Source organism: Camelina sativa, chromosome 20 (assembly GCF_030686135.1).
Source record: "Camelina sativa cultivar CO46 ecotype springtype chromosome 20, ASM3068613v1".
Classification (NCBI taxonomy): Eukaryota; Viridiplantae; Streptophyta; class Magnoliopsida; order Brassicales; family Brassicaceae; genus Camelina; species Camelina sativa.
Window position 1 is genome coordinate 33100330 of NC_141899.1, and position 11619 is coordinate 33111948.

General features: G+C 33.6%; 4 protein-coding genes and 2 long non-coding RNA genes across 6 annotated transcripts; 5 read left to right on the forward strand and 1 right to left on the reverse strand.

Moving 5' to 3' along the window:
• The first annotated feature begins 65 nt into the window (after positions 1–65).
• On the forward strand, positions 66–2448 carry LOC104771801 (GDSL esterase/lipase At5g45670-like). The gene is made up of 5 exons (XM_010496383.3): positions 66–697; positions 790–914; positions 1341–1586; positions 1691–1946; positions 2035–2448. The coding sequence occupies exons 1-5, from the start codon at positions 454–456 to the stop codon at positions 2256–2258; spliced, it is 1095 nt and encodes a 364-aa protein (XP_010494685.1). The 5' UTR covers positions 66–453; the 3' UTR covers positions 2259–2448.
• A 535-nt stretch (positions 2449–2983) lies between these two features.
• LOC104771802 (peptidyl-prolyl cis-trans isomerase FKBP13, chloroplastic) lies at positions 2984–4610 on the forward strand. Its single transcript, XM_010496384.3, has 5 exons — positions 2984–3410; positions 3501–3593; positions 3685–3745; positions 4234–4302; positions 4426–4610. Exons 1-5 carry the CDS (start codon positions 3069–3071, stop codon positions 4488–4490), a joined length of 630 nt encoding a protein of 209 aa, XP_010494686.1. The 5' UTR covers positions 2984–3068; the 3' UTR covers positions 4491–4610.
• A 280-nt stretch (positions 4611–4890) lies between these two features.
• LOC104771803 (oil body-associated protein 2A-like) lies at positions 4891–6299 on the reverse strand. Its single transcript, XM_010496385.3, has 4 exons — positions 5910–6299; positions 5619–5701; positions 5381–5495; positions 4891–5281 (listed from the first exon to the last, which is right to left on the reverse strand). Exons 1-4 carry the CDS (start codon positions 6196–6198, stop codon positions 5025–5027), a joined length of 744 nt encoding a protein of 247 aa, XP_010494687.1. The 5' UTR covers positions 6199–6299; the 3' UTR covers positions 4891–5024.
• A 632-nt stretch (positions 6300–6931) lies between these two features.
• LOC104771804 (uncharacterized) lies at positions 6932–8204 on the forward strand. The gene has a single exon (XM_010496387.3). The coding sequence runs from the start codon at positions 7177–7179 to the stop codon at positions 8017–8019; it is 843 nt and encodes a 280-aa protein (XP_010494689.1). The 5' UTR covers positions 6932–7176; the 3' UTR covers positions 8020–8204.
• Positions 8205–8431: 227 nt separating this feature from the next.
• Positions 8432–9555, forward strand: LOC147919777 (uncharacterized). Its single transcript, XR_015593820.1, has 3 exons — positions 8432–8557; positions 8689–8767; positions 9147–9555. It is a non-coding gene; the product is annotated as an uncharacterized LOC147919777 (long non-coding RNA).
• A 390-nt stretch (positions 9556–9945) lies between these two features.
• On the forward strand, positions 9946–10991 carry LOC147919778 (uncharacterized). The gene is made up of 3 exons (XR_015593699.1): positions 9946–10073; positions 10190–10271; positions 10651–10991. It is a non-coding gene; the product is annotated as an uncharacterized LOC147919778 (long non-coding RNA).
• The last annotated feature ends 628 nt before the right edge of the window (positions 10992–11619 follow it).

An 11619-nucleotide genomic window follows, 5' to 3' on the forward strand; every position in this document is an offset into this window, starting at 1 on the left:
AAAGTCAACAGCACGATTTCCAAAGCAAAACATTAAAATCGAACCGTCACAATACAATACAATACAAGTTGAATGATCCGTAGTAGTAAAAGAAATTAAACAACAGTGACAGACGTAATAATAACTCTCCACCATCTCTCTCGTTATGTCTCTGAATCGTTAGATCCACCCACACACAAAAAAAACTCAATAAGTCCATAACTAATTTCACATACTATAAAACACACATTCATTTACTTTGTACATTTAACATCTAAACATCATTGCCGCGTGAACATTTAATGCTTTTTCAACCGTTTAAAAACTTTATATAAAAATAACATTTTCTCATTCTCTCCATATTCTTCAAAACTATAGTATTATATAAACCCATTTTTTTCCTTTCTTCACATTCACAAAACATTTCTCTTCCTTCTCTCACTTTCACAGTCTTGCTCTAAGAAAGAGAGAGAGATGGCGAGAATGTGTTGTTTGATGGTGGTCGTGATGATGATGGTTGCTATGACCATGATGAACATTGCTAAGAGTGAACCAATTGCACCATGTTACTTCATATTTGGTGATTCTTTGGTTGATAATGGCAACAATAATCAGCTTCAGTCATTAGCTAGAGCTAATTACTTTCCTTATGGTATTGACTTTGCTTTCGGTCCTACCGGTCGGTTTAGCAACGGCAAAACCACTGTTGATGTTATAGGTAACTCTAACTAACTACATTTTTGCTCTGTTTCCTCTGTTTTTTCCCCTCTCAAACTAATTTTGTTCTGTTTCTTTTGAAAAAAAATAAAGCTGAGCTTTTGGGCTTCGACGACTACATTACACCGTACGCCGCCGCAAGGGGACAAGACATTCTCCGAGGAGTTAACTATGCTTCCGCTGCTGCCGGAATCCGTGAAGAAACCGGTAGACAATTGGTAATTTTTTTTTTACTATTTCTCTTACAGAAAAGCATTTTGATTCAGCTCCTTTTTAGAAATTATGATGGAATTTGAAAATATTTCACCGTTCGGTTCAACTAGGTTTTCATTTCAGATTTGGTTTTGGATTCAAATAAACTTCAAAAATATTAAATAGTCTTCTTCCATTAAATAGTCATCTTCTATTTCTATCACATTTATATTTAGAGAAACATATTTAATTAAATATAGATGTGTTCGGTTCGGTATATGTTTTGGTTTTGGTTTGGATCAGCTTCTACACAACTTGCAGTTTAAGAACTCTTTGATAGATTTGGATTTGGCGTATAGTTCCATTGTTAGTTTCCTTACAAGATCTGTCTGTTTCATCTAGTTCTAAAGCTTCTTAAAATTTGACTTGTTCTTGTTATTGTTGTTCATCAGGGAGGTAGAATAACATTTGCAGGCCAAGTAGCTAACCACGTGAACACTGTGTCACAAGTAGTGAACATACTTGGTGATCAGAACGAAGCTTCGAACTACCTCAGCAAATGCATTTACTCGATCGGTTTAGGCAGTAATGATTATCTCAACAACTACTTCATGCCCACCTTTTACTCTACCGGTAACCAGTTCTCCCCCGAGTCCTACGCAGACGATCTCGTTGCCCGTTACACCGAGCAACTCAGGGTTCGTACACTCTCACTCCTCTGTTTAGGTTCTTCTCTGTTTCTTTATGTTTCTTGATCCGAGAATTAAGGTTTTGAATATTGTGTTTTATTGTGATGGAGCAGATTTTGTATACTAATGGAGCGAGGAAGTTTGCTTTGATCGGAGTCGGAGCAATCGGTTGCAGCCCGAACGAGCTAGCTCAGAACAGCAGAGATGGAAGAACGTGTGACGAAAGAATCAACTCAGCAAACAGAATCTTCAACAACAAACTCATATCTATAGTCGATGCTTTTAACCAGAACACACCTGACGCAAAATTCACTTACATCAACGCCTATGGCATCTTCCAAGACATTGTTACAAACCCTGCTCGCTACGGTAACACTGCCCTGCCTTCAAAATTGTTATCTAAGTAAACAATTTTTTCTTATGATAGTTTGCTCATTTTGTTGCTTTAAATTTGCAGGGTTTAGAGTGACAAATGCAGGATGTTGTGGAGTTGGGAGGAACAATGGACAGATTACTTGTCTCCCAGGTCAAGCTCCATGTCTGAATAGAAATGAGTATGTGTTTTGGGATGCGTTTCATCCCGGTGAAGCTGCGAATGTTGTTATCGGAACACGATCTTTTAGGCGAGAAGCTGCTTCTGATGCTCATCCTTATGATATTCAGCAGCTAGCAACTCTCTAAATGGAGAGTGAAAGACGTGTTCTTTTGCTTGTGTAAGCGTTTTGATACTTTTGGACTCAAGAAAAAGGGATGTCAAACTTGGTTTGTATTGTGTGATGTCATAACTGTTTATGTAATGATTTTGTGTTACTGTTTATCTTTATTTGTTTATTTTAAAACTCCGTTATAAATTTGATTCGTTCATTACAAATTTACAACTGTGTTGGTCTTTTTCCATATCTTAAAGTTAAAACGAAAGAAAGTGAAACCAAATAAGAAGTTGAAACCAATGTGACCGGATAATATCAGAAATGTCGTTGGGTGATTGGTTGGATACTTGATTTTAAAATTTATTGAAACAATAAATTTTATTTTAATAAAAAGGATTGATATAAATATTAAATTTTCATTAAATTTTTGATATCCTTCAAAAATTGCAAAATAAATAGTACAACAATAATTCTTTAATCCAATAAATGGTAAGATTACAACTTGATCAAAAATAAGTAATTTAAATTTTGTGAATTGGTTTTCACAATTGAAAGAGTTTAGAGGATTAAAATCTAAAACTCTACAACACAATTCTTAATTTCTTTTTTTTTTTGGTCAATAAATTCTTAATTTCTTATCATCAAAGGTATAAAATAAGATGAAATGAAACCAAGATTCTATTCGTATTGGGCCTATGATCTTGAAAATGTGATTAAAAATGAAGCCCAACTTTGTGTGGTTCGTTTGTTTGCCAGCAAGGATTGCTGATTGTCCAAACACAAAGCTTTTGTTATCTCTTTTCAGATTGTCCTCTTTATTTTTTCGTGGATAGAGAAGATAATGAGCTCCTTGGGATTTTCAGTTGGAACTTGTTCTCCTCCAACTCAGCAAAGAAAATGCAGATTTCTTGTGAACAGTAGCTTAAACAGAGCAGAGGCTATCAACTTGAGAAGCAAACAAGAAGTTTCCCCTGATCCTGAGTTAAGTCTTGTCCAACTAGCTTCATGTGGTAGAAGAGAAGCAATCATTGGTTTTGGTTTCTGCCTTGGCTTTGTTGATAATGTTTCTTCAGCCTTAGCCGAAACAACTTCTTGTGAATTCTCTGTCTCTCCTTCTGGTCTTGCTTTTTGTGATAAAGTTGTTGGTTATGGTCCTGAAGCTGTTAAAGGGCAACTAATTAAGGTAATTAAGTATATCAATTATATCTCAATTTACATTTAGAGTTTTGTAATTTGTTCACGATGTTTGATGATTCTTGAATGTTTCTTGCAGGCACATTATGTAGGGAAGTTGGAGAATGGGAAAGTCTTTGATAGTAGCTATAACCGAGGAAAGCCTCTAACATTTCGAATTGGTGTTGGTGAGGTAATTAAGGAAAATATGTTAAATTTTCTAAAAACTCATTTTTACATAATGTGAACTTTCAGAAAACATATTGTGGTTTAATATGATACAGGTGATTAAAGGTTGGGATCAAGGAATCCTTGGCTCTGATGGAATTCCTCCTATGCTTACCGGTACGTGTGCTCAATCTATTTGAATTGAACATTGCATATGCTATTGCATACATGAAACTTTATTTACAAGTAAACTACATAGTGATTAAAACTAGGCTTAGCCGCTTAGACCGCTAATACATGAGAAACTCCCAAAAAAATCTTTGAATATATATGAAAGATGCATGCATTTGAGAAACTATATGCGTTGGAACACAATTATTTTTAATTTTTTTTTGGAATTTGCTTTGATTATACATTACTATCAAGTATATGGATCGACATGTATTTGAAAACAGGTTCTTAATTACCTCACCAACACCTATTATAAGTATCTAGATTAGTCTACATACTGTTTAAAAGAGCGTAGGGGGAGGGCGTGGTCCAGTTATGATTTACCAAATCATTCATCGACAAGCAAAAATCAACTTAGTTGATTTTTAAACAGAAACATTGTCATGTTTTAATTATTTTCTGCTAACTAGTTTGGATTCGGTTTCTTTTTTCAGGTGGGAAACGAACTTTGAAAATTCCTCCAGAACTAGCATATGGTGATCGAGGCGCAGGTTGCAAAGGAGGTAAATTGAAAACCCAAGAGGCTAAAACCCTTTCTTGATTAATATATTTATCAGAATAACTTATGTTAAGTTGTTGATACTTAAAATAACTAACTAATGAGGCCAAACCTTGTTTTCCTGCAGGCTCATGCCTTATTCCTCCAGCTTCGGTTCTTCTCTTTGACATTGAGTTCATCGGTAAAGCTTGAGAGAGCTTCTTGCTTTGTCTTTTCTGAGCCATCACCTTTGTTCAATTCATCCTTATAGAAAGAAAAAATAAATTCTGTCTATTCTTTTTCTGCTATCTAATCAAGTGAATATTTCTGGTCCTTTCTAACTTTGATCGGTTTATTGGTGATAGCTAGTTGATACCTCTTTATCTAGCTACTACTAAAATATGAATTTCCAAAAACCAAGTAAAACCGGTTTAAATTGAAAAGTTTTTCATGTGAGTATATATATCTCTCCATTTTTGTTTGCACAAAGGATGTGATTGCGCCAAACTACATCAATTGGGAACTTACTCTTCAAATTAGAAATGCACTTACACTTGTTCTTCTAAATCATAAAGATCATGTCCATTAGTGTATTAGTGGGGGTCTTAAAACATTTTATAGTGAAACACATATTATACACCACTTTACTAATGGTCTTATGGACTACATTGGACATATAAACATATTACGGACTACATTGGACATATAAACATATTATTGTTATTCGATACGTACACACAAACTTTATTACGGGAACGGAGCTAATTTCTTCATCTCAGTTTCGAGTATATCAACCGCTAATCCTTTTCCGTGATGAACCCAATAATCAGCCATTGGGTTTTTCCTCTCCAGTCCCATGATATCGACTCGAGACGCCTTCAAAGACTCCGTCGAAATTCCATACTCATCATCACGTTTCTTCAATAGCCCTGGCTTGATCTTCCCCATATTCACGTCTTGTGGTGACACCATCAGTGCTGGTGCTCCTAGTGGCAATTTATCCCCTAAAATTTACCAAAAAATCGACCCTCATAAATCTTCAAAACTTTTTGTTTCGATTGTACTCGTTCCAAAAACGAATCCAAATATTTATTAGTCATTACCGCGATCGGTCTGCCAAGTGCACCAAAACTTCCCATACGTTTTGGCAATATTTTGAAGCTCCGGCTTAGCTACAAGCTCAGGGACCCTTGGAGTTACTAGTAGACCGGTCTGGATCTACAATAACAACAATATCATTCTAGTCAGATATATATGTCTGGATCGTAAACTAACTGTTAAGTATAAGTACTAATCCAAAAGAGAACAAACTGATTAACTAAAGGTTATGTACAAGTTAACCTCATAGTCATGAGAGTGCCAAAGCTTTTGCTCCTCCGGTGAAAGTGCCTCAAATAACCTCTCCGACACAATATACTCGACCCCTGAGATATTTTAATTACAATTTAAACAAATAACATTTAGTTTCGGCCATTCGTTGAAAAAAAAAATTTAATTTTTTTTCAAATGTTGATATATTTTTAGATTCTCAAATATTTGTAATGAATTACGCATGCATATACTTCGATAACTATATTGATATATATAAAACGTGGAAAAGTATACATATATGATATAAAGTGAGATACAGACCGATGAGATGGGTATTAGAGGAGTTGCTATCGTAAACAGCACACTGAAGAAAGTCTTGGTTGAGTCGATGAACATAGAAATTGACTTCGATCTGACGGCTAGGATCGTGACCATAACAAGCAAAAGAACACAAGTGGAGACTCATCTGTTTGATAGGCTTCAAAGATTGCATCATCGCCGCTCCTTTATCAATCATCACTGTCTTCATCGTCTCCGGATCTCCCGGAGGTTGGTTCTCTGCCCCGTTACGTGCCGGATACGGTCCAGGACGCTCATCACTCGACGCCATTTTGTTTCCAACACACAAATTACTAAAACAAACGTTTGATTTGTTCTATATCATGCAAAATTTTATCAATCTTTTTTCTTTTGTTTTTATAGTGATTTGATGTGAATGCCTTGGTGTCATTGTTGCATGAGGAAATTGTGACGTGGTTGATTTGAGAAGGACACGTCATTGAGTTTTTAGTGGTATTGTGGCAAAAAACGTTGACATTGAGATTTGTAGACGACACGTGGATATGTTAATGATAGGGATTAGTCTCTGGACACTTGGCACATTGAATTCGATTATGACTTAAAAACGAGATGCTTAATTAAATTGGTTTATAAGTTATTGTTCCGTTTACAAGACCACACAAATACATAGTTGCATAAGTTGAGACTTTGAATAATTTTTATGATTCATAAAACTAATACTCCCTCCATTTCATAAAGAGTGTCATTCTGACACTTTTCACACAAATTAAGAAAACACTGAAATATACATATATGCCCTTATTTAATAAGTTTTTAATAGACTATTTTAGTTATAATTAAGGGTAAAACAAGGAAATCTAAGATAAAAGATGCATTGAACTATAAAATAATGCATTGGAATTGTAAAGTGACAGTCTTTGTGAAACAAAGAAAAATCTCCAGAATGACACTCTTTGTGAAATGGAGGAAGTAATTAAGAGAAGAGATCTATAAATGATATATTGTCTAATCTGTTCTAATCTATATATACACATAGTATTTTGCTTAATTTGGGACATAAATCTCGAAAGAAAGATTAATATAGAAATCCCAACGGTAATAATACAACGTTAACTCCGTGTTGGTCCAAACTTAAAAAAACACTGCTTCCGAATCTAGCTTTGCTTCGGATCCCGAACCTAAAAACAACACATGACCGTTACACCGATCCTAATTTAAATACAAAGCATCATCACTCTCCTCTCTCTCCCCCAAATCTCTCATCATCTCTCTCTCTCTTTCTTCTTCAATGGCGACGAAACTCATACTCAAGAAAGCGACGAAATCAATCAACCGTCACCCACGTAACTACCTTCGCCGTCAACGGAAAACACAGTTCGGAGGATGCTCACCTTCGCCGACGGCAACAACCGTCATCGCCACCATCAACAAATCCATCTACAGATGTCACCGAAGCTTCCTCTGTTTATTCTCTCGCCACGGAGCCAAAGGATTCAAAATCCTCAAATCCCGCAAAGACGTAGACGATCTTCATCAAAACTCACCGCCGCCGCCGTACTCTCTGTTTCAAGAAAGATCCGGCAAAACCTTCGACGAAACTAAGAAGACGATCGTGTTGGATCTAGACGAGACGCTCGTCCACTCGTCCATGGAGAAACCAGATGTACCGTACGATTTCGTCATCAATCCCAAAATCGACGGTCAGATGTTGACGTTTTACGTGATCAAACGGCCAGGAGTGGACGAGTTCTTGAAGAAGATCGGAGAACAGTACCAGATCGTCGTTTTCACGGCGGGGTTGAGAGAGTACGCGTCGCTAGTTCTCGATAAACTCGATCCCGAGCGGGGAGTGATCTCTAGAAGCTTCTACAGAGACGCGTGCAGCGAAATCGATGGGAGGCTAGTGAAAGATTTAGGGTTTGTGTTGAGAGATATGAGGCGTGTGGTGATCGTTGACGACAACCCGAACTCTTACGCGCTTCAGCCGGAGAACGCTTTCCCGATTAAGCCGTTTTTGGATGATTTTGAAGACGTTGAGTTGGAGAAACTTGGTGAGTTTTTGAATGGTGATTGTGTTAAGGTTGAAGATATGAGAGTTGCTTTGAAGGAGTTTGTTGGAAGAGATGAATGATTTTGATTTTAGTTTTGTTTTGTGTTATTAAGAGAGAGGATTTGATTTAGAAGACAAGGAACAATAGCTTTGTTTGTTCGATTTGTCTCAAGTGTGTACATCCTCAATTTGTTGATTTGTTTGATTAGTGTTTGTTTGTGGTTGCATTAAACAATTTTAATGAAGGTTTTTTTTTTGCATTTAAAGTATGGATAAAAGTTAGTTATGGATCTTTATTGGGCTCATATATTTAAATTAATTTTTTTCTGGTAACTAATTATTATTTTGAGAAAAATATATATTTTAAGTTTATTTATTTATTTTTGGCCTTTTAGGGAGTTCTTTGAGATCTGGACTTTATAAGAAAACAACATATCTTGAAAGCTAAAATTGTATAATTTTAATGTGTGTCAAACTACTATGAGACTATTTAAGATATATCTAAATTTTGTTTTTATAGTAATCCTATATAAATAGAGGTTGTTCTCTCTCTCGCCAACTTCACAAGCTTTGGAAAAATTGTTTTTGTCATAGTTTTAAATTTGTTTTGAAGAAAATGGTATTACTTTTTGTTCAAAACAAGCTCGTGCATCAAAATATAAATACATTTATTCATATTCAAACGAATTATATTGTTTATATATAGGATAAATTTATTAAAGATTTTAATTGAATTTTATTGTTTTGTAGACAAAGAAACTTCGGTTTAAACTTGAAACTGATGAAAAGACAGGTTATGACGCAATACGACGCATCGCTCGTTGTAATGGTAATCTCAAGCACAACTCCTATGGTTAAAACAAAAGCACAACTCCTATGGTTAAAACAAATAATTAGTTAGAGATACACATGTTATAATACAAATCATAAATGTAGGCTTAATAAAATAGTTATTTACCTATTTTGGTAAACAAAAAATTGTAGAAATTTCTTTACTTGAATGGTAAATTATTTTTTGTTAGTAAATGATCAAAAAGGTAATGGACAAACTCATAATTTATGTTGTAAATATGGATACAACAATATTTTATAGTATGTAGAGTCATAGGAAACTCATTGCAATTTTACAAAATTTCACCAATTTTTGTTGCCAAAAATGCAAGTACGTACTCTACAAGTTTTAAATAATTTTTTTTTTCTTTTGTTAGGAGTTGCTTTTGTTGATTTTGATGCGGAAGAAGACGACACAATAATTGTGAAGGGAGAAAAACTCAATGAGCAAAAGATTAAGAAAACATTAGATAAGTTTATGCGTGATAAAGCTGGAGGAGAGTGTTTCTCTTGTTTTAGTTGATAATACTTTTTGGAGTTGGTTAGTGGAATATGGTTAAACTGAAGTTACAATGCAAATTCTTACTGTATAGATTTGCTAGAGAGTTTTTACCAGTTGAGCTATCCACCCTTAGTAATCATATATTATTTCTTAATGTATTAATTTGATCAATACATAAGTCAAAAAGACAAACAACATTATTATTGTTATTTTGGTTGGGAAAAATTATGCTTTCATATACTGTATTTAATTGGTGCCAATAATATACTATTTTTTGGTCAAAATTTTAATGTTACCATAATATAATTTTGATAATTTCAAAAAAATAAGAAAAAAAATAAGAAAAAGAAGAGTTGATTATAGTAAACCACCAAACCCATCTTTTTGACACAACAGTTGTTGTTGTTGTTGTTGTTGTTGCTGTCATTCTCATATGCGCTTCATCAAACCTTTGTAAGAAGCCATATATTTAAATTAGTTTTTTTTGGTAACTAATTATTATTTTGAGATATATTTTAAGTTTATTTATTTATTTTTTGCCTTTTAGGGTGTATTCTTTGAGATCTTTAAGATATGGATTTTATTAAAAAATAAACATATCTTGAAAGCTAAAATTGTATAATTTTAATGTGTGTCAGTCAAACTATTATGAGACTATTTAAGACATATCCAAAATTTGTTTTTATAGTAATCCTATATAAATAGAGGCTGCTCTCTCTCTCTTTCCAACTTCACAAGCTTTGAAAAAATTTGTTTTTGTCATAGTTTTAAATTTGTTTTGAAGAAAATGGTTGTACTTTTTGTAAGAAGCTCGTGCATCAAAATATAAATATGTTTATTCATATTCAAACGAATTATATTTGCTTATATATATAATAAATTTATTAAAGATTTTATTTAAATTTTATTGTTTTGCAGAAAGAGGAACTTCGGTTTAAAATTGAATCTACTGACGAAAAGACTAGTCATGACGCAATACGACATATCGCTCATTGTGAAGGTAATCTCAAGCACAACTCTTATGGTTAAAACAAAAGCACAACTAGTATGGTTAAAACAAATAATTAGTCAGGGATACACAGGTTATAATACAAATCATAAATTTAGGCTTAATAAAGTAGTCATTTACTTATTTTGGTAAACAAAAAAATTAGAAATTTCTTTACTTAAATGATAAATTATTTTTTGTTAGTAAATGATCAAAAAAGGTATTGGATAAACTCATAATTTATTTTGTAAAATGGATACAACAATATTTTATAGTATGTAGAGTCATAGAAAACTCGTGGCAATTTTACAAAATTTCACCAATTTTTTTGCCAAAAACTGCAAGTACGTACTCTACAAGTTTTACATAGTTTTTTTTTTTTTTTTTTTAGGAGTTGCTTTTGTTGATTTTGATGAGGAAGAAGACACAATAATTGTGAAGGGAGAAAAACTTGATGAGCAAAAGATTAAGAAAACATTAGATAAGTTAATGCGTGATAAAGCTAGAGGAGGGTGTATCTCTTGTTTTGGTTGTTAATACTTTTTGGAGTTGGTTAGTGGAATATGGTTAAAGTGAAGTTACAATGCAAATTCTTATTGTATAGACTTTGCTAGAGAATCTTTACAAGTGAGCTATCCACCCTTGGGCCTTGGTAATCATATACTATTTTTTAATGTATTAATTTGATCAAACAATCCATAAGTAAAAAAGACAAACAACATTATTATTATTTTGGTTCGGAAAAATTATGCTTTCATATACTCTATTTAATTGATGCCAAGAATATACTATTTTTTGGTCAAAATTCTAATGTTGTTATAATATAATTTTGGTATTTTTTAAAAAAATAAAAATAAGAAAAAGAAGAATTGATAATAGTAAACCACCAAACCCATCTTTTTGACACAACAGTTGTTGTTGTTGTTGTTGTTGTTGCCATTCTCATACGCGCTTCATCAAACCTTTGTAGGAAGCCAAATCAAACCTTACCAATCCTCTTTCTGAAATTTTTTCTTTTGCTTTACGTTCTCTCAATTCTTATTTTATCCGAAAGTTTGTTCCTTTAATTAACTCAATTCAAGAGGCTTCAAAGATTTGTTTCTCCCAATCGGGATCGAGTCAAACAAATCTTCCCCAGTCATCATCATCATCATCTGGTACGTTTTGAACAATTCCAAATCAGAAGCATGAGATGAAAATAAATGTTCTAATTGATGGTTGATTGCTTTCAAATCATTTTGGTCGGAGAATCAAAAGGGTTTTGTTTATTCTCTCATGTTACCACTAGTAAAGTTATATATAATGACATGGGTATTTTGGAGGCTTTGGTGCAATGGAGAGGTCTTCCAAATCATGAAAA